General features: G+C 42.1%; 1 protein-coding gene across 4 annotated transcripts in view; it reads left to right on the top strand.

Moving 5' to 3' along the window:
* ATF6 (activating transcription factor 6) overlaps nt 1-25,453 on the top strand; it is a gene marked incomplete at its 5' end in the record, with an annotated part of 73,128 nt that overhangs the window by 26,642 nt on the left and 21,033 nt on the right. For 2 of the 4 annotated variants that reach the window (XM_083867566.1, XM_083867564.1), the window contains 3 exons: nt 362-464; nt 1,419-1,483; nt 5,129-5,243. In XM_083867566.1, the coding sequence (XP_083723692.1) occupies nt 362-464; nt 1,419-1,483; nt 5,129-5,243 (283 nt within the window). The remainder of the gene's footprint in view (nt 1-361; nt 465-1,418; nt 1,484-5,128; nt 5,244-25,453) is intronic. The other 2 variants (XM_083867565.1, XM_083867567.1) reach the window with 2 other exon arrangements.

Raw genomic sequence — 25,453 nt, 5'->3', positions numbered from 1 at the left:
TGCTCCATTCGCATATGGAGGTTAATCTTCCAATTACAGCTTCAGGTAATTAAGTCATTTTATCCCGCTTTTGCTCCCCTCTACAACTCACTTTTGTTTACATTTCTCAGGGCCTGAGGCAGTGAGGTGTCCTTGATTCCCAGGCCCGGAGAGGAATTGTTGTGTCTGACCACAATGTGAAAAACAGTAGCTGACACTCTCTGCAGAGTTATACACTAAAGAATTGCAGGATTACAAATATATGAAAAATCTAAAAGCTGAAATCCTAAGGCATCATCTGTACGGTGGCTAAACTGTTGTATAACACTAAACCATTGTGCCAGTGTCATTTGCTGTCTGTGCTGACGCTGTGGTTTCCTAGGCTGACCCATGAGCTGCGAGGATGGGTACACAGGCACGAGGTGGAGCGGACGCGGTCCCGGCGGCTGAGCAACAGCCAGCAGCAGAGAGCACGAGTCCCACAGGTGTGCCGCTGTGCCCTGCCTCCGTGGCAGGACAAACCATTCCATGGAATGCTCTCCCTCACTCGTTTACACTTGCCATTGTAGACAAAAGTGGCCATCCTGCCTGTAATTAGGGCAGCCAACACTTCCCATTTTAAATTGCTGGGTTTGATTATTACGTTGTCAGAGTCGTTCTTCCATCCCTGCTCTTGGATTCAGGGTTTTGAATTTTTTTAGCGGACATCAAAGTATGTTTGGCATTTTCTAAAACGAAATCAATCGTTATCCTTTTTATGACTTCTCTGTAACGACAAGAAATTGCTTAATGGAGACAAATGCAACCTACAGCACATTCATCTGGCTCACTTCTAAGGGCCACAGCTGATTGGTTTTGTTCAAATATTTCTGTTGTTTAAATTTTTGCTAGAGGGTTTTTTTTTTTGTAAGACTACAGAATTATGAGACTTGTCTTCATATTTCCCATTTTTTAAAATCTGTTTTATCTACATGACATACTGATATCAGGGCTGAAATTAAGACAATGAATTTTCAAAGTATTTAAATTGATTAGATGTAGTAACGGCTTTAAAAGGAATTAAGCGTTACAATGTGGGAAATACTGCAGTTTCCTAGAAAAAAGGTGTTGTGTATTAAACTGCAGATCCTTCTCACAGGTGTCCAGGGCAGAATGGTAGAATATTTAGAAATGTTTTCTATGATACCAAGCTCCCTTTCTTGTCTCTGAATGTGGTCTTCAAATTTGGCTGTATTAAAATCTTGCTGGTTTTGTTGTTCCAGCTTGATTGCTGACCATTTCAGTTTCTCACGTTTCAGTGGAAAAACGCACATTTCTAGTGCAGGGCACTGATTGACCTGTGCCCCCCATGCTGTGTGTTGTATTTATTGTAGTGGCAAACCAAGGGAACGCTTATTGGTTTCTCTTTGTGTCACCTTTTCTTTTTTCCCCTTTTTCAGAGCTCCCTCAGTGACAAAGCAGATTCCCAGCTAGTGGCCATGCCTTACAGAGACACCAGTCTCAGGTAAGGCAGAACAGCTCCTTTGTTACTGTTTTCTACTTAATAACCTAGTTTCTCACCAACAGTTGGTAAAGAATGCCCATTTTCCTCTTCTCGGTGTTCTTAAGCCGAATGCAGCTGCTTTTCTTGGCCTAGTTCTGCCCCTTAGCAAATAACTGCTTCTAATTATTTATATTACACTTAAGGAGACCCCTGTATCACAGCTCCACTCTTCCAGGGCCTTTCTAGCCATGAATTTTAAGAAAGTCCATGCTTTGCTCTCCAGAATCCCTTTCTAAACAGATTTGAATATTTATGGAAAAACAGAGGCAACTGACTTTGGACTCTGTGAGAACATCTTTAGTTTGTAGGGTTTAAAAGGGCCGTGAGTCTGGTAAGGGAAAGGTTTCCCTCGTTGTCTTCAAGAGTAGAGCCATTATAGCTCTACTCTTATTATTATTATTATGAACTTAAAGTACCATTGTATCTCATTTGCATTCTTTGTCTCCATCTGCTGACTTTTCTCTGCTAATTATTGGAGCACGTTAATGCAGAGTTTCTTGATGTCTCCTGCCCACCCCTCCTCATAATTACCCTATCCCTCTTCCCTGGGGACAGGAAGTACTGGACAGAAAAGATTTAGGAAACAAAATTTCTATCTCCTGATCTCTGTGTGGGACTGTTTAGGAGGCTGTCTGCTTTGAAGTGCCAAAGAGGAATGTAAGAGCATAATGGAGTATAGTTGGGTTTTTTTTGTGAGAACACCACCTGAAATGGTGCTGTGGGAAGTAAGACAGCTGTGGCCTTTCCCTTTGCATTGCTGCTTTGAAAGCAGAATCAGCCTGGGAGAAAAGAGCAAGCTGCAGGCAAATGTTACAGAAAGCATGCTGTCAGATTTTGATACGTCTTGACTTACAAGAAAAAAAATAAAAGAAAAAGAAAAAGCTTTTTGAGTTCTACAAGCAGATGAAGAATAGCTGTTTTAACTGAACTCTGACAAACAAGCCTCATGCCATGAGGCAGTTTAATATACATGTTTGCATTACTCCTGGAAAAAAATTGTCTGGATTACTGGAAACAGTGTGCAACATCATGTAGCTCTGCGTGGAATAATCTGTTGTGCTCCGAAGGAAGTGAGTTTTTTTGGGTTTCTTTTTCAGATTAATGATGTTTATATGGACAGGATCAGTGAGTCATGGCAGCTGCATGCTGAGACTGTCCTGGAACTGCTAAGAACATGGAACAGATTTCTAGTTCCTCCCAGAGCCACCAGCTATTAGGTGCTCCATGAAATCATAGAATCAGAGTAGTTTAGGTTGCAAAGGACCTCTGAAGATCTCTAGTCCAACGTCCTTTTCAAAGTAGGCTTAACATCGGGTTTACTGAATGCCTCTGTTAGAAGAGGTGGTCTCCATCTCCATTGTAATCTCCATCAGGAAGCTGAGGATTGAAAAGAATTTCAGGGAAGTCAAAGCAGTGGAGGAGATAAATTTTAAGATGATTTAGAAGAAAATCATTGACACCCCTCATCTCTTTATAGTCTGTGTAGCTTTCTTCAGAGGTGATTGTGTTGAGGGTTTCTGTAAGAGTGTTTCTTAAGTCTTCAGGTATCAAAATGAGACTCTCCAGTTATTTCCCCAAGTTTTACACTATTAATATTGTGGTTCTTGATGCATAAAGCACTGTCTTGCCTCATTTCTTCCCAAAATAAACCTGTGTGCAACATCCCAGTGCTCTGTCATGCATAACAGTGTCCTTCAGCATTTTAAAACAAAAGTTTTATTTATCTACCAATAAATGGCCAGGTTCGTCATCATTGTTTGGGATACACACTTTAATATGGTACTTGTAATAGGCAAAGGTATTACTAAAACAACTGATAGTTTCGCACCTGGTTTTGGTTCTGGAGTTCCTCCCTCCCTTTGATGGAGAGGCCCATCGTGGTTATCAGTAGATATTCAAAGGCACATGCAATGTCCTGCCTGTAATCCCCTGGTATCAATTGTGTTTGATGTGTTACATGACCAGGAGACCTTTGGAAAGGCCCCTTGATTTCCAGGTGCTTTGGAAGAGTTTTGTCCCATGGCTGGTTTTTAGGTATTGGTGTGTCCCAAGGAGTCTGAGTGACCACACAGTTCTGTGTGCCCCATGTCAGCTCTCAGGAGGTGTTGGACTAGCAGCACATGGGCGCTGTGCCTTTCATCAGAGCCCAGCTCCAGTGCTCCATTGCAGGGCTGGTGCCTTTCATCAGAGCCCAGCTCCAGTGCTCCATTGCAAGGCTGGTGCCTTTCATCAGAGCCCAGCTCCAGTGCTCCGTCTCAGGAGTGGCTTGCTGGGCCTGCATGTTTTCATGAATGAATAATCAAGCTCTAATTAGCTCCAGTCTTTGTTTCTTGTGTGTGAAGGATGGGAGCCGATTGCTCTTGTGTCTAGTTCTGCAGAAGGGGATGTGTAGAGTAGAGCTGCCTGCTCCTGATACCCCCAGAACTTATACCCTCAGTCCCGGAGGGAAAGGGCAGCTGACCTGGCAGCTGCAATCTTCTACTAGCAACAGGATGCTCTTTGCAGTGGAAGAGAAGATGGTGACAGCCTGCTATTTCTGCTGCTTGAGAAAAACTCTTGATGATAGGTTTGTTCCTTGTTATATTTTAGAAACATACTAAAATAATCTAAATTAGCCCCCCTAGTTCAAAACGTGGGTCAGCGGAAGACAGCTTGGGAGGAGAGGGTGCCTAGTTGGTGTCCTTGCCACAAACACACAATGTGCTGTTAAAGCGGAGGAAATTAAAATGACGGGTTGAAGGTCCAGCTAATGGTTTCCCTGAGTACAGCTTTCCAGTGTGATTAAATAAGTTCTTTTGGAATGGGATTGGGGGAGTATAAATGATAGCAGTATATGCTAGGAATTTCTCACCTTTCCAGGATAAACAGTGGTTAAGTACCATGATTGTAGGACTTGCCAGTGTTTTGGCTTAGAATGGTTTAGAGCATCTTTTCCTTGTGTCTCACATGTGTAAGATGAGAATTGCGGAAAAGGTAAGCCAGAATTATGTGAATATCTTATTTTTGCTCCTCTGTCTAAATTGAAAATCAAGAACAAACCTTGGAGTTGACTGGGGGAAAAAATTTTAACTTGACTAGAGGACACAGAAAAAAAAAAAAAAAAAAAAGAAAGGTGGGTGAAGAAGAAGGTGGAATTGTCATTTGACAATAAATTAAAAGCTCTGTTTATGCTTAACTTTGCACTTCTTTCAATTTCCGTGATTTGGATTCTTAGCAGTAAAAGAAAATTATTAAATTATTAAGTGGTTTGATATTTTATTTCAGAATGTAATTTTATCCTTACATTTATTTTCAGAAGTCATGACAATTTTTCAGACACTTTAGGTTGAAACCTTTTTTTTCCTGTTGAGCTAGCAAACAGGTTTTTGCTGGCTTCAGAAGCACAAAAATAAACAAATCTGGAAAACTTTGCCACAGTAAGACCATTGAAGCACTTTGAACTTTTAAAAAGTACTGAGTAGTTTCATTGTCTTCACCTGTGTTCTGTGTTCCTCATGCTTCTCTCAGTGGATGAAGAGCTGCAGTTCCTTTAAAAAGCAAAGTCATTGTCTCACTGAAACTATCTGTCTTGTCTAAAATAATTACCTTTGCCCTTCTTTATTTCAGCAGGAGCTCAGGGAATGAGCTGCAAGTATATTATGCCTCTCCGAGGAGCTATCAAGACTTCTTTGAAGCAATTCACCGAAGGGAGGATACCTTCTATGTGGTGTCATTCCGCAGAGTAAGTGTAGCAGTGGCTGATACTGGCCTTTCAAGTGTGTCCTTAAGACTGCTTCTAACAAAAATACCACAGATGACTTAGTCAAGATTGAAGGTAAATTTCTTTCTTCTGAAATGGTGCTTCTCTGTGTCCTTTACAGTAGCCAGATCATGGTCTTTGCAAAACATGCCCATCACATTGGGCATGGAAAGAGCTTTGCAGAAAACATTCTAGTGCAGGGCAAGATGGCCCAAAATTGCGTGAACGTTGTGGTTAAACACACATTAGAGCTACTTAATAGGGGTACAAACCTTTTGTGCTTCTGAGTATCCGCATAAATTATTAATGTTAACACAGTACAGTTTCTGTCTTCCCATAAAACTCTTGCATTTGCACTTTTATGTGTCATGTATTGCAGCTGTGTGCAATAAGTTGACACAGATGAGCACGTCTGTTATCTGTGCTGAAATACAGCAGAGACTTGTGCTGCAGCTTTGTCAGGCACAGCCTTATGTGTGCAGCACAATTAGTGATGGTAAAAGCTGTTATAAAATGGAATTTCAGATGTCCGATGGCACTTTCTGCTCTGCAGGCCTGACTAATGTTGAAGTCAGGACTGCTGCAGCAGTGAGAAGCTGATTGGGATCTGGTGATGGAAATGTTCAAGGCAGACAGGGGTTGAAACACCAGCCTGGAGTTGGAGGAATTTCTTCCCTCTATTTTGCAGAGGTCTTGATGAGTCATTAGGTATGTCTCTAATGCACGTTTGGCTGACCCTGGGGTCTTGCCGAGCCTCCTGCCCTGCCATTTTGCAGTTGAGAATTGTTCTGTGCATGTTCACAGCTGTGATCCTCCCAGGACCCTGCAAAGCTCCATTTTTCTCCTCTTCATAGGAGTGTCCTGAGAGAGGTCCCGCACCCCTCACACTGGGGGACCAGTAGTGGCCACAACAGCAGCTCACCCAGCTAAAACCAGTTATGTGTAAGAGCACACAGATAAGCACAGCTAATTTTAGCAGTTCCTGTGTTGTCATAACTACCAATCTATAGATGCCATAGGTACATAGGTAATAGAGCCCTGTTCCACCTGGTACACAGCACGTTTCTTAATTTGTGAGATGCAGATCTGTAGAAAAGGTTCAGGCAAAATAGAAATAGCAGTGCTCTTCTTAGGATTGAGGTTTTATACTGAGTAGAAATATGAAGTTAGTTTCCAGTCCTGGGATTACTGGGTTGTGTCACAAGGCTGGAATTTTGTTATTAAATGCTTGGCATGTTCTGCTGTTCTTTCAGCTAGCAACACGAATATAGCCAGCACCAGGCTCCACATATCCTGAGGATGAAGAGGAGGGAGCAGAGAATAAAAATTTTCCTGGAAACTCTGAACACAAAGCAGAACAGTGTTTGTAGAGTTCTGAACTTGGGGCCATTGCTCCAGCCCACCTGAATGCATGTACATGTCCATAGGTCCTGTTTACACTGTCAGGTTAATGACCTGGAAGTTGTCAGCTCTCATTTCAAGTTGCAGAGTTGTCCTAGGAAACAGTGTGCCTTGTGCCACAGAATCCCTACAGTTTGCTCTGCTCTTCTGCAGGAAGAGGTGCAGAGGCCTTTTAAACCCATCTATAAGTTTATTTGCAAAGGTTTTGGTATTTCTGTTTTATGAAGGAAATGTCCTCAAATAGAAGGCAGTTTTATGCATTTCCTCATTTATTGTTTTGAAAGGACAAACCTGATCTAGCAGCAAGCTCTGCTCTGAGGCACTTTTAAATTACTTCCTCGGTTTCTTTGGTGAGTGCAGAAGAGAGGACTCCTGAGCAGCCCGAGGGGTGCCATCAGCAGGGCCCCAGCCTGGGTGGTGCCCTTTCACCTTCTTCTGCGGATTGCTGACTTCATTTTCTCTGGGCCATAGCTCCCTTTTCACTGATGATTAGGAGCTGAGAGGGGACTGATTCCTCCCCAGTGGTGTCCCACAGTTCACTTGTGTTGCTTGTACTTGTCCAAGTGAGTAGCCAGGCCTGGAGATGAAAGGTTTTGTTCTCTCTTTCTGTTTGCCATGCAAACACTCTCGCATACTTAATAAGCTGTTACAGCTCTATAGCATAAAAACAGAACAAAAATCATGCCGTTAAAAGTTGCAGGGAGCGGGTGGTTCTGGTGGTAGTATGCTCCAAGTGGAAGGTGGGACTGTGGACCTCAGGCGTTCTCTTCCACGTGATGTCCCTGGATCCGCTGTCCCCATTTCCTGCTCTGTGCACAGCTTCACAGATCCCAGCATTTCTCCTGGATGCGTGTGATAAAATGGAACATTTTTTGTGTTTTTTCACTTGCACTACAGGAGCAGTGCCCTGAGTTCCTTGGATTTTCCAGAAAATTTGCTGGGGCTACCCCTGCCGTTTATATGGCAGGATTCAGCCAAGACTTCTGGAAGTGCAGGATTGGGAAGCAAAGCCCTTGAACACTACGTGTTCTTCTGGTGATGCTCGCTACCTGTAAGACTGAGATTCCCACAAGCTCATCAATTTTTTTTTTTCCTTGCCTTGGAAGTCTTGCAGGTCTGCATGTTTACAGTTGAAGTTTATATAGGGTTTTTTTGTTTTTAAGGAGGAGAGAGGAAAATAAAGTAACATTTGGATCAGCTGAGTCAATAGAAGATGCGGGGCTTTTGCTCTGGGTGTCTTAAGAAATTTATTAGTTGTTATTATCAGGGGAATCGGTAATGTCATTTTTAAGCAAGGAGAGCCTGCTGCTCTGCCAACACCTCTGATTTCTGCTCTGTAATGTCTGTGATACCAAGTCTGCTTGATGTGTCCTAAAAGCCCAGTGGAGCATGGATATAAAACCCGAGCTGCTGGATCTGAGGTGCTCTGTCAGCAGAGAAGAGACACCTGGCTGCCTCTATGTGAGCCAGGCACCCACACAACTCTCAGTCAGCGCTCACTTCTGGTTTGCTACAGAGTACTCAGGCCTTGAGATCGTTTCTAGAATTACCCGAATAGCTAGCTTAATTTGAAAAGTAATTAAGTAAGTCATTGGAGAAAACAAATCCCTTCCAATTTACTTTGGCATGTAAACACTGCTTCAGATTATTCAACTTTTGTATAGTTAGGATCAGAGTCCCCACAACTTGGAGCGATTAAGCAGTAGATTTCTCCTAGAAGATTCACTCAGTGACCCTTTGATGACGTCTCTGCAGGCTTATTTAAGGACAGTGACATTTTTTAGGGTAAGAATATAATTGCTGTTCTTAAGGAAAACACAGTTTAAAGTTTAATTCACTTGAGAAATTCAGAGGACTTCTGGCATTTCCTCTCACTACTTTCTCTATTTCAGAGCACAAATGTCTCCTAATATCAAAGTTTGCCACTTGCATTTACTGCAGTGCATATACAGTACCTTACAGTAAAATGTAGTAAAAAGTCGATATTAAATGGTGATTATTTGTTAGAGCTAGAGTGATGCTGGCCATATGGGAATCAATGGCAAAGCCTTTACAAACCTCTGTAAGACCAGGATTTTGCTTTTTAAATTTCTGCTTCAGTGCCATAAACCATAGAGCTTGAGGGAATCCTCTTATTATGAAAGCAAATTTCTGGTCCTCCAAGCCAACATCTGCAGTAAGCATTTAAGGGTTTCTCAAGTTCTGCAAACAATTTTTTGCTGAAATGATGAAGCCAAAATTCAATCAGAACATTTGTTCTTTCTTTGTTTGCTAGGAATAAAAATGTCTAGGTTGTGGTCTGCTTCTGTTGGTAATAAGCCTGTGCTGTGCTAATTGTATTTGAGATGATATAATTGTATTTGGGATGATATATTATTTTCAGGAAGCAAAAGATTATAAAGCCTGGCTTTGACATGATTGTGCACCAGCAGTTTGCTGTGCTGCACACACTTCTGGCAGCAATAATTTGAATGTATGAGAGAGCATGAGGCAGGTTCCAATTCACTGCACTCCTGATGCCATCTACATCCTGCAGGCAAAACTACTTTATAAGAAATTGGCTTCAGATGATGTTTCACAGACAGAAATTCAGTCCTAACATATACTTTCCTCCTATTTTGTTGCACTTGACAATGGATGGTTTTTAGTGAACATGGAGTTTTCTGCTGTTGACTCTTTTGAGGATTTCTGCTGGTTGGGACGTGTAATTTGGTGTTTCATTCAGATGAATGGATTAGAACCTGCATAATCTTGCTGCCCCTAGAGATAGAGTAGCTATTCTGTATGTTTGAGTCCTCTGGATTTGCAACTGCTGCAAGTTAACATGCAGATTTTTGAAAGATTTTACGAACTGCCCTTTTTCCTGTGGAGCGTGACCTTAGCTATTCAGAGGAAAAAGGTTACTTTATCCCAGCATTGTAGGATTTTTAGTTCTTGTCCTATATTTTATAAATATGCTAAGAATTATATGTGGTAAAAGAACTGAGGCTCAGGGCATAGTATCCATGATAAAATTTCGAAGCAGAGGTCACCCTTTAGACTGTCTTCTCTGTAAAGTCAATTCTTTTCTCTCTGGGAGAATTTCAGGAAACAGACTTAAAAATGTGTGATTGTGCTTCAGCATGCCCTGAAGCTCAGTGAGTCAGCCTCTGTCAAACTACAGCTTTATTTGACTTTCAAATTTGAAAATCCATTATGAAAACCTATTTCCATCTAAGTGTTGATAGTGAAAATTAAGTCTGGCCTGTTGCATTCTTTGTTACAAAATCCTCTTTTCTGGTCAGACTTTGGATTCTTTCTGTCAGGGAATTTTCTCCTTCCAAATCCCCAATGTCCATATGGAAACAATGAAGCAAGCTTTATTTCTAGTCTTTCTTGAGCTGTCTTCTTTTCTGATATGGAATATTTCAGGTAGGTGGGGAGGAGGGAGAGGTGACTTTCAAAGGGACTGAGAGGTAATGGGGAGAAAGTTTCTCTGTGCTCTTCCTGTTACTCTGCTGGGGAAGATGTTGCTTTTGGTAGCATCTTAGAGCTTAGTCTGAAAACCTCCAGAGAGATATCCAATAATGTAAAATTAAGTCTAAAGATTTATGTTGGTCTATAGAGCCCAAATGGCCTCACCTCAGTCCCAGGATTCTCAAAATACTTGTGTATGAGAACAGCACAACTGCAAGTTAGATAAAAGGAAGTTCAAAAGAAGTTAATTTAGAGTTTGCAGCTAAAAGTCAGCAGTTCTTTAAAAAGTGTTTCTATCAACACCTTCTCCTGTTTTCCAGAAAACCTAACTGTGCCATCATTTGTCACTGAGGACATCCTTTGAGGAGTGAAGCAGCAAAGAGCTGTGTGGGTGCTGTGGAGAACAAGCAGGCTGAGAGGAGGGGGAAGAGAAGGAGGAGGCAGCGAGACACCCCAGATGTGTGGGGTGGAAGCCAGAGAGGAGCAGCCATGAGTGCCAGCTGCAGTGCAGCATTTCGTGCAGCCTCCTGGCTCAACCAGATGCAAACGGGGTAGGGGGGGACCAGAACAGCAGTGCAGAATGGTATTTCTGAGAAGGGAGGGTAGTGCCTGTCACAGCAAGTGGGATTTTGTTTCCTTTGTTCTGTTCTTAGCTCCTGCTTGGAGAGCTGTTCTTATTTGGGAATCTATCCCAAGGCATTATGGAAGCAAAGTCTTAGTTGCTCTGATTTTCATCTCCTTGGGTCCCTTTGAATCCCACTGTCCTCCAAATGAAGTCGAGAATGGATGTGGTGTTGAGGACAGATGTATAAGCAGAGGCAGAAAAATTAACTTGAATATGTCTGGCAAGAAGCAAAAGTTCCTCTTGGATTTTCTGTGTGTAGTCTTGATTCATTTCTCCTATGTATGGTTGCTGGAACTTCATGAAACATATTAATGCAGTCACTGAACTTTACGTGTCCCAGATCTAACTAATACTTTATTTTTAAACTAATATTTGGAAGGACAACATACACTGCACATAATTATAAGAAAAATAAAACATGCTGCAAGAAATGTCTCCAGAACACAAAGCAGTTGCAGAGAGACGTGACCAGTAATAGCACACATGTATTTAAAATGTGTTGCCTGCTTGAGAGACAAAGAGCTGTGGACAGGAAGGAAAGGAAGATTGTTGGGTTTGGAAAACCTCTGTAAAAGACCCATTGCTTACAAAATTGGTGTGGACATAGAGAAGTATAATTGGGAAGCATGGGAGGAAGCTGCGATTATACAGTGGGAACTGTCTCCGTAAAGGAAGTGACAGCAGTGTCTTACTTAATGAGAGTACAGAATAGCACTTAATAAGAGTACGAAACAGACAATTGCTACCAACAAAGTGAGCAGGAGCACAAGTTTATCCACAGACAATTAATTTGTGTTCAGTTAGAGCAGATAGTGAAAACATGTTGCTCTGAAGCAGTTCCCTTCCTTCAGGAAATAACCAAAGTTCAATAATGCATTAATAATACTTTACTTATGCCAGATAATAGTACATCTTTCTTTAGTGATAGCGTGGTATTCATTGAAGGAAATTTTACTCACATTATTCTGAGCAGTTCCCAGAAGGGAATTATGGGCTCTTGCTTATGATCTGTAGCAGTATTTAATTATGGGATTGATGCTGACTAAGCCCTAACTGTATAGAGAGACAAATGATACCTTCAGCTCTGGAACTGCAGTAGCCTCTAAGACACTGACTTGAATCTGGTAGGAATGTGCTACTTGAAAAAATGACTTTCATGATATTTTTTTTGCCTTGAATGACATTACATGCAGAGAGCACTTTAAAGTACCTGTGCTTCGCTTCCTTTCTTAGTTGTACTTCACACTAGCTTCAAACTAGTGATATTTTTCTGTTCATTTTCAGTTTTTATATAGAGATGGGTTTGGTTTCATTAGTGTCCTACCTTTCAGCAAATGTTAATCATTACAATATTACATTTGACACCATTATTTAAAATCTTAGACACACTTTTAGAGTTAATTCTGGTCAGATTAAGTTATTTGCTTCCATTTGGAATTAATCCTTTTGCCAGATACTCAGCTGGATAGCACACAAAGTTTATTTTGTGAAGTAAGAGTCCAGGTGCTATTATGAGTATGTGCAGATTATCATCATCTCTCACTGGACCGAACAGAACTCTTGCAGCTTCCAGGTTTTATTTTTAAATAGCTGACACTCCTAGGACAAGAAGTGTCATAGAATTCACTGTACATTTTTTATCTTTAAACTGGCTTTGAAACTGCTTGAAAGTGGAACATAAAACTTTTTTCAGCTTCTGGGTCTCTTAGTTGCTTGTGGTCTATCTACTGGGATGGTGGTGGCTATGAGAAGAGCTCATTTTGCCTTGTGTCTGGCATGGCTTGCTCCTCACCCTGCAGTTGGATAAACTCCAGTTTTGACAGCACATTTGTTAGAGACTGTCAGGGTTAGTGATTAAGAATTTGGAATGCCATGGGCTAAGCTGAGACATCCTTTATGCTGGAAACCACTGTTCAGGAAATCCACTTGGTGTTTTGATTGCAAATGTTAAAATGTGCCTGTGAATAATTCTGGCACTTGAAAGTGTGCACAGCTCAAGCAGTGTGTTGCACCATGAGGATGCTGTGGAGGAGTGGCCTGCCTGCTAAATACCATGGGCCACCGCCCTTGGAGCTGGTTGGCAAAGGGCCACCAAGTATTGCACAAGTGATTGGTATTGTGCCTTGGTTCTGTGACTATCCAAAACAAGGTTGGAAGTGTCAGCAGGTTTATATCCAGTATGAGGAAAGTGGTCTGAGCTGTGCTCAGAGAGGTTGTGCTGTGTGAGAAGGTGCACAGGCTTTCCTCTCAGGATCTGAGTCCTGCCAGGCTCCTGTGTGTTAATGCACTCCTCTAAGACTCTGGAAATGCACATTCCCAAGCTGTTTCTCAGCGTGGAGATTCTTAGGCTGAGTCACTTGTTACCATTTGGGAGGCCCTTCTTTAATCTCCTTTCTAGGAAATCAGTGTGGAGCTCTTCTCCTCTCTAAGAACAGTCCTGAGCACTCAGACCTGCAGTTTTTCATCAGGAACTCAGTAGGTAATCAGTGGCCAGGTGACTCCTGGAAAAGATGGCTGAAAAGAAACCTTTTAGCTGTCTCAGGTAATCTGGGACCAGCATCTCCAGAAGGGCATCTCCTTAACATCAGGGAAATAACACTGTGGGTTTCTCTTTGCTTTTGCTGGACCACGTTTGGCATTTGCTAACTGGCTGTAAGCCTTAACTCTCCAGCAGGCAGCAGAGGTGCTGCATAGAATCCAGGCATGAAGTTTCCTCACTGCTCAAGCTCAGTTTCTGAAGTGCCAACATAGAGAAACATGTACAAAAATGAAACTAGACATAAACGTGCTGTCATTTGGAGAAAAGCAACAGATACAGCAGTTTGCTTGGTGTAAAATTTTGGCAAAATCAGGTAATTGCAGCTCAAGGAGAATAAGAGAAAGTGTAAGGAACTGTATTTACACAACCAGAAAGAAACTTTAGGTTCAGGCTGAACACAGGTGTGGTACTACAAATGCTGAAAAAAGGGTCTGAAGCCAGCTGGGTAAACAGCAATATCGTGACAGGGTATTTCCATTTCAGGGTGGAGTTGGTTGGTGTTGGCTTAGTATGGCAGTCTAGGAGGAGGATATTGCCCACAGCATGACAGTTGTCAAAAGGATGTAAGAAGTGTGTGTAAAAAGCATGTATGTCTCTCAGTCTCATTGTCATACTCACATGTGCCTGTAAAGAGTGCAGGATAGGCCAGAGAGAAGAACCTGACACCCTCTAAGTTCTTGAACAATGACCATTTAATTTGCTACCGCACTCTATCTCTCCCCTGCTGTCCTGACAGTTCTAACCGGCACTGTCCAGCAGAGTAGAACCTCTTCATGTGAATCAAAACTGACACCCTTATGACTTAGTTTCTCCAAATCTTGATGGTTCATCTGAGAATTTACCTGTTTGCTTATAAAAGTCACTTCCAGTATCTTAATTTTCCTAGGAAAAAGGCATCTTAGAACAAGACTGGTGTGGATTGAAAGAAGGAAACCAGAACCCTGTACCTCAGCTGTGGCGCCTTCTGTCCAATTCTGTTACAAATCACCTATAGCTGCTTGCAGTGCTTTTTCTCTTTGAAAATGCCCTGACAAAGCCTTGGTGCAGCTGCCTGGGCTTGTAGGAAGTTACAGTGTCGAATCTAGCCCATTAGAGGATGTGTTGCTGTGCTCCTGGTCTGGTTTTCCCTCCCAGTAATGGCATGTGCAGTTGTTATGAGGCTGTGTGTGCTCTTGATGTGCTTACAAACAGATCTGTGTGGGATCAGAGGAACAGGGGAAATGATCTGCAGCTTGGGGACTGCCTGGAGTTCACACTACCTTTGTGTGCATCAGGCATAGCTCTGCAGAGCCACGAGAGGTTCAGAGGGCAGGAGGGAATGGAAGTGAAAGGGAGCACATCCAGCAGGAGGAAGTAGCCTCAGGCTCTTGCTCTTCTGTAGACCTACACATTAAGAGCCTCATAAGGTATTTTTGTTGATGAGTTGAGGTAATGAAAAGAGTAGTGACTTCACATAGTAAACTGGTTAATGGCAGGCTGAGTGGCCCTCCAGCTAGAAGAGAATATTTGGATTGGTGCCTTCAGGGTGCTCAGTACCTCTGATATTTTGCAGAAATTGTAGTGAGTCCAAGATGTTCAGTTGCATTGTGTACAATTAAGACCAGTACAGTAGTAAGAAAAGAGGAGAGGGTTCATGTCGAAGCGTAATTCAGGCAATTAAAAAAGTGCCCATGCAATTGATTCTGTCCATGTGGTGAAATCAGTTATTTTGCCAGATTATTTGTACCCTCAATGTCTAAGAGAACACTGATGTATATACTCATCTAAAACCTTTCATGTATCATTCCTCACATCTTTATTCTACCATTAGGATTCTGATAGAGCTTTCTTTGACCTGAAAGTCTCCTGTATTTTGAAATAAAAAAGCCAGAAACTCCATTGGATTGGTGAAATGTCATCAATGGGGCATTTCATTTTTAAAACCCGCATGTATGAAAACAGAGCTTCTGTGGTTCTCTGATGTGGTTGCATCATACTTTGCAGGAGGTTTATAGAAAATGTTACAATTAACTCAAGACTTCTTGTTCCACGAACAAAATGTACCTAATTAGAACAGTTGAAGGCAAAAGCCTTTACTGTGTAGTTCTAGATGCTACTGGCAAGTTCTAGCACTTGATACTATCAAGTGAGAAGTGCACTGATAAAGGCTTAGGTTTGCTTAATTTGCAGTGTTCTTTCATACTTCTGTTTTTCTTCCTTAATTCCTTTGTATCTGGCTTTCTTTCTTAAAGCATTTTACAGATTGCTGTTGCTACTTTACAGACAACCAGGCACCACAAATTCTCAAGCACGACTCAAGGCTCCTCCTCTGCTAAATTAAGCCAGAAGAGCTCTTCTCAATTTTCTCCACCTATCCCAAACACCTACCATTGCATGGACTGGATTTCCTTCCAGAGGTGTCTTTCCTTCTGTAGGTTTTGAAATGAGCCCAGGCAACTCTGTGAGATAGCTAACACTGGAAAAAAAATTAATCTCACCCTGAGTGGGGAGATGAAAGGCTTTTATTTGCTTGAGCTGTTATGTTCTAAATGTGGTGGAGAGCTGTCAAGTACTGAGAGAAGAAAACATATTACTGTGCAGGAAGAGAGACAGGCCCAGCCTGAAAGCTATATAGCCTGATATCTTCTGAGTGGCATGCAAGCAAGCATCTCCATGTTTTTATCTTCCCAAAGCTGATCTTTCCCTCTCTTTTATCTAATCTGATTCCTGTGATCTTGCTGATTCAATTGCTGTGGCAAACAGGCAGTTACTCACATACAGTCACAAGATGGACAAAGGAACGTTATGCTCATGCACCAGTTTACACCTCTGTTTATCCATTCTCAGGCTTCAGAGCAGGGTCCAAGTAAACTACTGTCACAAGAGAAAGCTTTTTTCTGTGAAAGCTGCTGTTTTCTACCAGCTGTACAATGGACAAGTGCAGGTGGCTTGTGTGATGGCTTGTACAGCACTGTAGTACTCTCACACTGTTCAAAACTGGATGATTTCTTCCCTAGCTACATGTGCAGATCCCAGGACTTTTTATCACGTAGTTTATCAGCACTAGAAAGGAGGGTTCCTATTGTCCATGCCAGTTCCTTGGCTATGAGTACTCAGATCCCTCTTTGGGCCATTTTATTGTCTTGGTGGAAAACAGCCTGAGGAGTTCAGGGGACTTCCAGGAGAGTCTGACAGTTGCCAGAGGCTGGCAGGGAAGGAGAAGGAACCCTTCTGTTTTAGGTGGTCACGGGGATCAGATTGCTTAGGCTATGCCCAGCCACTTCTATGCCCAGCCATTCTGAAGTGACTTAAGGTAGCTTGGGGGTGATTAAAGAGGAATCCTCAATGTCAGGTATCCTTTTTGCTTCCAAGTATGAGTCAGTCATGTACCTTGTATATGCTTTTAAAACCATTTTCCATCAGATTGTTTTCTTGTTTTGGTTTGAGGGATTCTTTTGTTTGAGGGGAAAATGCTACATTTTTATAGTCCTTTTTTCCTTATAAAATGATCTCTGTTTCTAAGAACTGATTTGTGTCTTCCACAGGAAAACTAGAAATTCAAACAGCGGAGACATTTGGCAAAACATCTGGACTCAGAATTGAGATTTAGAAGTGAAACTTAGCTACAAATGTGAAAAGAAGGAAGCCCATTGGGCTGGGCTAAATACAAACCAATAGGCAAAAAACAAGAAAGGAAACTTGATACTCTCTTAACCGAGGTTATTACTAACAGAGGCAATAACTTCTTTAACATTATTATATTGAATATCTCTTTAATTAGAAGAAGATATTAATAGTTGATGAATCCTTAGCCATACAGATGTCCCGGGATCTGCAGAATGAGAAACATCTTTCCAACAGGCAGCTGTAATGTAACATATTGCACAGCTTAAAATGCTGCCATCAAATTTGGATTCAGCCCACTGCATCCTGATATTTAAACCTTGTTGTCTGTGCACCAGCATTTTGAGGGAAACAGAAGGCACCTTGGCTTTGGAGCCCCAGATATGGCCTTAGTGTGCCAGACCACTGTCCGGCCATGGCAGTCCAGGAACTCTGTCTGTCCCTGCTGCCTTGGCTGGATGGCCAGGATGTGCAGAGATCCACCCAGCTCTGATCTGAAGTCATTGCAGAGCTCTGGGTAGATCTGGGGGGTTCAGGCAAAAATGCAACTGACTGCTGCCTGAGAAGAGTGTTTATTTCTGTGTTACCTGCATGTGTTTCTTTCCTTACATCCCCTATTGCTCTATTCTTGTGGGTTTGGCAGTAGCATTTGCATTGTGGGTGATTATATCCCAAAGGTATTCTTTTATTTATATAAAGGTATTCTTTTATTCAACTTTGGCATGATTTGGAAGGAGGGAGAAACTGCTTTCAGACGTGAAATCAGAGGAGAGAAAATGTCAGATGGGTAGAGAAGAAAGTGCACTCAATTTGTTAGGTTCCATAGAAGGGCGCTTTCAAAGCCACTTCACCCAGCAGGTACTGACAATGCAAATGAGACCTATATTTTTAAAACCAGGTCGAAGGCAGTTTAGTAAAATTACTATCTCTATTACTAGCTTTCTGCTTGTAACCATCATCATGGTGACCTAAAATATAATTTACTGCTGCTTGGGAGGTGATTACCTCCATCTCAGTGAAGAGGAGTTAACTTCTTAGAGATTTAGAGAGAGATTCAGGTACCCTGAGCATATGAGGCTAAAGGATGCAGGGAGGAGGAGATCCTCAGAAACTTTAACTCATAGTCGGTTGCTTTTTCCAAGAATTTGAGGGATAACAAACACTTCTAACACTTTCCAGTCCTCTGATGTATTTCTGTGTAACTGATGAAACTTCCACAATTAGAAAAGATTTGTTGGTAATTTCCTGTACATCTGCTGTGCTCTCAGGAGCAGCATCTCTCTCACTACAGATGCGAATCAAGCTGCCACTGTCTGCTCTTGGGCAGTACCATGGGTTAACCCCACCCAGTAAATAAGAACCATGCAGCCAGTTGTTCATGCCCTGTCTCCTGGGAAGGAGAATTGCGGAAGAAAAAGTACACCTTGTAAAATAAAAAGAGTTTAATAATTAAAATAAAATAAATTTTATTATAAAAGTGATAATAATTATAATGAAAAGGAGAGAGAGGAGAGGAGCAAATGATGTGCAGTGCACTTGCTCACCACCTGCTGACTGATGCCCAGCCTGTCCCAAGAAGCAATCCTGGCCAGTTCTCCCCAGTTTGTATACTGGACACAACATTGTGTGGTGTGAGATATCTGTTTGTCCAGTTTGGATCAGCTGTCCAGGCTCCCAGCAGTGTACCTGCAGACTGGCAGACCATGGGAGAGCCAGAAGTCCTTGATTTGGGGTAGGATCTACTCAACAACAGCCAAAAAATTGGTGCGTTATCAACATAAATTCAAAACAGGAACTGTGCCACCTGCTATGAAGCAAAATAACTCTTTCCCAGTTGAAACCAGGACAGGCATTTAAGGGCAAGCAGCAGCAAACTGCGGCTGTCCTAGCAGGAAGGGGAGAGAGGAGCACCCTGAGTTTGGCATCCACTGGGTTTTATCTGAGTTTAATGTGTGCTTGCTTTATTCTCTCTTGTCATTAGCCTTGCTTTCAATTTGTTTGTTTACCCCTCCCAGTGAATATATTTCCAGCAAGTTGATAACAATCACAGATCAGTGGATGGATCAGGAAAGGGAGAAAGTTGCAATGATTGTGAGAAGTAACCTGCAGTTGTCATTTTATTCCCTCAAACCAGATCTGAAACCAGTACCTGATATCCTGGCTGCAAAGGGCATGTGTGTTCTCCTTGCAGACAGTAAATCATATTGTAAGATAAATCCCAGGTGTTCAAGTCAAGAATGCATCTGTGTGCTCAGATTTTGAGCTAATGAACAGTTGGGTCCTGTTGTGCCAAATGTGCGTATTGTGCACACTTTTTAGAATAATTAAGTTTCTGTAGAAGGAACTTTGGCAGTCTAGTAGTATTTTTGCCCAAAGCTTTAATTGTATATTCACCTGTGCACCAGTAATATATATATAAAATTTCTTTGCATGGGAACATGTTTGGATCCACTTGAAAAAAGTTGCCCTTCAGATTGAATCCTGCATCTTGTGTCCAAATTCTGACTGTCTTAACTTCCTTGGCTGAGATGCTGAATCTGCTGCATTGACAACTGAGATGATCTACTTCTTGGCTTGCAGATGTCTTACATAGTGTGGAGCTTGAATGGGAGGTTTAAATTCTTTCTGTTGCTGTAGAAGGCAAGAAGGAAGTAATTTCAGATCAGGACTGGTTCTTGTGCCATATATGTTGTAGGACTTAACACACTGTGATCAAGTTAATTGCCTTGATTTAAAAAAGATTGAAGTCTTTACTTAACAGTTGTTTTTATTAGGATTTTAAAGTTCTCTTGATTCCCCAGCTGCCTGCATGTTACAAAGCATTTTAGCTTTGTAAGAAAGCATCCTTTCTCCTGCTTTGAAATGAAATTGTTCTGCCAGAAGAGCGTTCAGTCACAGGCTGTGTGACCTTTCCTGGACTTGCGTAGCTATTCCTAAATGTTTCTCATGTGTATTTAACCCTGTTGGCTGTCTTTCATATCTTTGTAACCCGGAGTGCTATCAGCATCTTTCTCATACAGTCTTTTCATGAGAAGTCAGCAAGTCAGGGAAAAGGTAGTATGATCTTGACAGACTTCCCCATTTGAGCCCAGGTCCTTATGGATCTTGGAAATGCTGCTTAGAAGAGCCCTCTGGTCCAGTCTCCTGTGTGGAGGAAGGCTGTTGCTGACAATGAGTGAGTTGGCTGTGGCATTATCAAGTGGGCTCTGAAGAACTCTCAGGATGGAGATCTCACCACAAAGCGAGATCAAAGTGTTCTAGTATTTCACTGTCCTTTGAAGTCAGCTGGAAGAGAAAGCAGAGGACGACTGTATTAGCCAATGGATTTGGAACCGCAGTGTTGTGTTGAGCCAGCATTTGGAGAAAGCCTAGCATCAATTTCTTTTTAGCCATGCAGCTTCTGTTTTGTGGGAATGTGATCTAAAGAGATCATGCTCCACTCCAAGGTGCGTGCCCGTGGACCTGCTCTGTTTTTGTGCACTGGCTAGCTCTGTGCTTGTGTGGCTGGGTTGTAAGAGGCAGAACAGCAGAAAAAAGGTGTTTGCTGCTAAGAGCATTCCCTTCTACAGTTGGGGTTGTGTGTGCTTTTGGGGCAGTCTCCAGCTGAGCAGTAATTCTGGGAATCCAGGATTTGTATTCTGTAGAGGACCTGAAGTCGTGCTGACAAGTATAGAAACTTTCAGTTAATGGTTTGTGAGGGAAGCAAAGAATCTGGATTATATCCTTTTTGGTTTTACTGGACTGGATTCACATGCCCTACCTAAATTACATGTTTTTGCAATTACAGATTGCAGTTGCAAAACTAATAGCCTGCAGATGCTATGTAAAAGCAGAGCTCTGCTGCAGTGAATTATAAAAGGAGGGCATTTCTTTCTATGGGTAGTAGTAATAAAACAATTAATTCCTTTTGGGTCTTACAACTTTGTAAAATCTGTAAAGACAGTTGACAGACTCAGCTGGGAGTTACAGATGAACTGCATTTCTGTGCTTCTGTAGCCCCTGGGGAGGACAAAAAAGGGCAGAGAAACATAATTTTCAAATAATTTGAAGCAAACATTTTTAATTTTATGATGCCAGTTAGATTGAGAGAGCTTTTAGAAGAAAACCTGATCCTTATCAAACATAATGGAAAAACTTTTCCACCAATACAAGCTGGGATTCTTTTTCCTTCCCAGAAGCACAGAACTAAGTCAGCTAGACATACCTTTTCAAGTTTGCTTTGAAACTCAGATAATTTCCACAAATAACACACACACACAAATTATCAAAGCATTTTCAAGTCCTTTAGAACCTTCCTATATGATTTGAACCAAAACTGTTCACTGAAACATAGAATTCTGTCCCTCACATCTTCTTACTTCATGCTTAGGAATTTTTTTTTTAATCTGCTGCCAAACCAAGATTACATCATAGCAAATGCATGCATTGTTCTTTACTTTTGGGCCTGCAGAGCAGTTCTGCAGCCAAGTTTAATTTGCAGGATTTCTGCCCAGTCTCTGTTTTGTGCCATTCACATGGCCTTTTTCCTTCCTATTCAAATCAAAAACGACAAAACGACAAGGAAAAATACATTTATGAGAGAAATAAAGTACAGATTGGGTTCCTTCACCTCGTTCTCCCTTGGAACTGGACTGGCATTGGTGTGCCCTATTCAAGCTTCTACAAACTGTGATTTCCTGGGGCATTCCCTATCCACAGGGCAAGGTATTTAGTGCCTCTTATTTTGGACATCTTGCAAGTTAAAAATTATACTTGGATAGAAATGAGGCAGGTTCATCTTGGCTAATTCCAGAATGAGGGATTTACAGAGGAATGAGGAGCTTGAGAGAAGCTGGTAGTTTTGCTGCTCTGGTGGCGCTTCAACAGGGTGAAGATAGATGTTTCAGTAGGACAGAAGGTTAATGAGTCTGTCTTTGAAGCATGCTCATTTTCCACTTCCTGGAGGTTGTGCCTTCTGAAAGGCCCACTGGGTAAAAGTCTATAAATGCCTAATTACCATTATATTTCAGTGTTATCTTAGGGCATAATTTCTCCTCTTCAGTCTTGTATATTGAACAAAGGGATTATAAACCATGAAAATAATAAAACTGAACAGTATATCAGTATTTTTCCCCTGTCTGTGATACCTGCTTTACAGCTGCCTTTTGTACACCTCCACAATATTTTGTATACTTGTGAACTGCAAAGAACACAGTTCCCAGCGGGTCTCTGTTATCCTTAGTAGTCTCCATAACTTTTCTAGTTCTTAATCCAGGAGAGATCCTTTGCTGCTGGTTCTCCTTTACACAGAGAAAACTCTCCAAAGCTGAGCCCTGCTCATGGACAAACAGCAGTGCTGCCTTTGGAGGGAGAGGGTGCAACTCCTCCAAAGGAAGCTTGTGACAGAGTGAATCTTCCATTCCTCTGAGGTCTCTGGGATTTTCCCAGTGCTCTTTGACTCACAGTGAGGTGCTTTCCAATTAGTTTGTTTTTGGAGTCCAGACCATATCACATCTGGCAATAGCACAATTAACAATAAAAGGCACTAAAGACTTCTTCATTAAAAGGTCTCTCATGTTGGAACTAAACTGGATAAGAACTCGTTCTTCTGCAGGGACAGTGACTAGAAGCTGTTCCAAAGTGCAGTTAGGTTTTGTTTCTGAAAATTAGTCTGGGAATGGCAGACAGGTGTAATATTACACTTGAGGACATTTTATTGACTATGGGCTATTGAGCTATTTCTGGTAAAACATTAAATAAAAATCATATCACTTCATTCCATCACTGTGTGCAAAGTATAGGCTGTGAAAACCACCTGTAAACAGAAACACTGGGATTGAAACAGCACTGGGGTGAAAAGATGCCATTTTGGCAAAAATGAAAGCAGAAAAAGAATCTCTGTTTCCACTGCTTTTTGGAGCTTTCTTTTTCTGAGACAGTCTTCTCCCTATCCCTCAAAACAGGCATAAAACCTAGAAAAGTAATTAGATGCTATGATTAGGGGTTGAATTCTCAGTTATGAACTCTGATCTTTAAGTGTGCTGCAAACTCAAACTGTGTTAATGTATGCTGGCTAACATCAAGGTTTACATAGGTAGAACTGGTACAATTTCAAATTAAGTTAAATGGCATTGTTAAAGTGGTAAAGCTGCTCTCAGGATGGGCTGCTAAGAGCTGCTGCAGAGAGGCTGATACCTTATGATACTTTATTGTGAGTTTTCTGTGGATTCCTTCCACTCATTATCCCATTTTTCACCTGTTCCTATACTCTTCACGTAATGGACTGCCTGTAAGGATCCATGGTGAGATGAGTACATCTCCCTGGATTTCTAAGATCTACCTTTAAAAAACAGAAACCAACCAAAATAAAAAACTCAACACATCAACTTGAAAAACAAGTCAGCTTTATTAAATTCCTGGTATAATGAGCAAGAGTGGTGGCTATGAGTCACAGTTTGTGTAGAAGTTTTAATTGTTTCCTCTCTTTTTTTTTTTCTTGTTCTCAAAATCATCCCCATGCTTTTCAGATATAAGGGTCAGAAATGTTTCCAGGCGCAGCCTTCCCTCTGCATTTATGCCTTATTTGACATCCACTGATGGCAAAGGCAGTGTTTCAGGAACTTCTGGCATTTTCAGATGGACCAGCGCTGCGTCTAGTGTAGTGTAGCCTCAGGGCACCATATGGTTGCCATCCCCTATATGAATCAATAATGAAATTAGACAGCCATTTCCTCTACAAATTTGTAAACTTTCATAGGCGTCCTCTCTGAACTGGCAGAGGAAACCAGAAATGCCAAGGCCTGATCCCGTTTGCATCCTGATCTGGGCTCTGTGCTTTGCAGTGTTGGGGACTCCTGGGGTAGATGAGGATCAGCCAATTGGCTCTGAGTGTGCATTGGTGAGTTCTCTTCCCTGGGGAACAGCCTCCTTTTGTATTTGGAGAGCTACTGAAATCCAGCCGGATTCCTGAGCATGACGTTCTCAGGTACTATTTCTAGGACAAGAATTGTGTGCAAGGCTAGGATGCTGCTAAGGGCCGGGTCAGTGGCCTGTGCAGAACAGGACAGACACATCACATTCCTGGCAACAAAAACCCTGAAACAATGATCCTGAAATTTTTTTAAAGTGTGAAATCTGTGGTTTGTGGGAAAAAAAGCTGGCTCAGGGGCTCTGTCAACCCAGGGGTTTAAGAAGTCTAGCTCCTTGGAGTCTTTCTACTCTGAATCAGTCTCTGAAGTGCCATTCAGTATTTTGGGTCTGGGCGAGCACATTTTTGTTGCACATTCTTTGTATTGTCAAAAACATACCTGTAAAGAAGGTCCAGCGTTGTGCCAGACTGGAAATCCCTGAAGATGTTCAGAAAAAATAGGGTCGAAAGACAGTGCATGGATTTGATACACAATTTTTGTATGCTGGAAAAAGCAATTGTTTTCTCTCTGCTTCATCTTGAGATCACTCACTAGGTTGGTCAGGTAGTGAACAGATAAGGGTTTAAGCTGTCAGGAGGTGTTGAACACTGCCAGAAGTTGTGCCATTAAAGAAAAATGGTTCCTCCCTGGATATGGGGAGCTCCTCAGGCTGGGTCTGCAGCAGCTGTAAATGGTCCTGGAACCACAGCAAGGAGATTCAGGCTGGAAGAGGTTGAGGCACACAATCCCTGGGAGACTTCTTAGTCATAAACAGAGATGAAAATATGCCCAGCTCCAGTGTTTGTTTGCTGTAAGAAGCCTTGGGACGCTGCCGGGAAGAGTGTCCTTTGGCACACCTGGCTCCTGTTGCCCCCTCTGCTCTGGCAACTGCCTTTGTTGGTTGCAATATTCTACCACAGAGCTGGTCTCCAAGGCAATGGTAAGGATCAAATCTCCTCATCAAGGCAAATTACCAGAACAGCACATTAAAGTTCTCCTTTGGTATTTTAATCCAGTCTCCTCAGAGCTTTTATTGCTGTAAAGCAACAAATGTCACTTGTTTTTGCAAAAGATTATTCTTGGTTTGTCAGAGAGAGATCTCTTAACGAAGAGCAGGGCTCGTTGGGACATCTTGACAAAGTCGTTTTGGGAAGTGGGGTGGGGGCTTTGTTCCTGGAGCCTTGGGTCCTGCATGGCTCACATCTGTACTTTGCAGAGTACATGCTCCAAGCCGCTAGGAAGGGTCTGAGGCTCGGCCCGCCCTTCAGCAGCATGACCAGCAGTGTACACATAGGCAGATGTGCTAAATATGTTCTAACAAAGCACATCTCAATCAGATGTCCTTAATTAAAATCTCAGAAAAGCTTATTGGAAAATACTTATCCATACCTAAGCACAACAACTAAGAAGGTAAGAAAAATCTGGGGGAATTGATTTGACCGATAGAAACCCCTGGGACAGGAGGAAAGACAGCTCATGCTGAGAGTGCAGAGCCTTACGGGGCTGGAAATCCGCTCCTTTGTGTCCCATGTCACGCGGCCTTCCCTCAAATGCATGCACCTCTCCTCCAGACATTCCCTGGAATATTTTCCTCCATTGTGGGCATACTGTGAGAATTAATTATTCTGTGTTTCTGTCACACAATGTAGCAGGAGTGGAGGAGGTGCAGGACTCCTCCCTG

The sequence above is a fragment of the Zosterops lateralis genome, assembly GCF_965231275.1.
Source record: "Zosterops lateralis genome assembly, chromosome: 9".
NCBI classification, from domain to species: Eukaryota; Metazoa; Chordata; class Aves; order Passeriformes; family Zosteropidae; genus Zosterops; species Zosterops lateralis.
The sequence above is the reverse complement of the archived record's forward strand: the minus strand, read 5'-3'. Positions and strand labels throughout refer to the sequence as shown.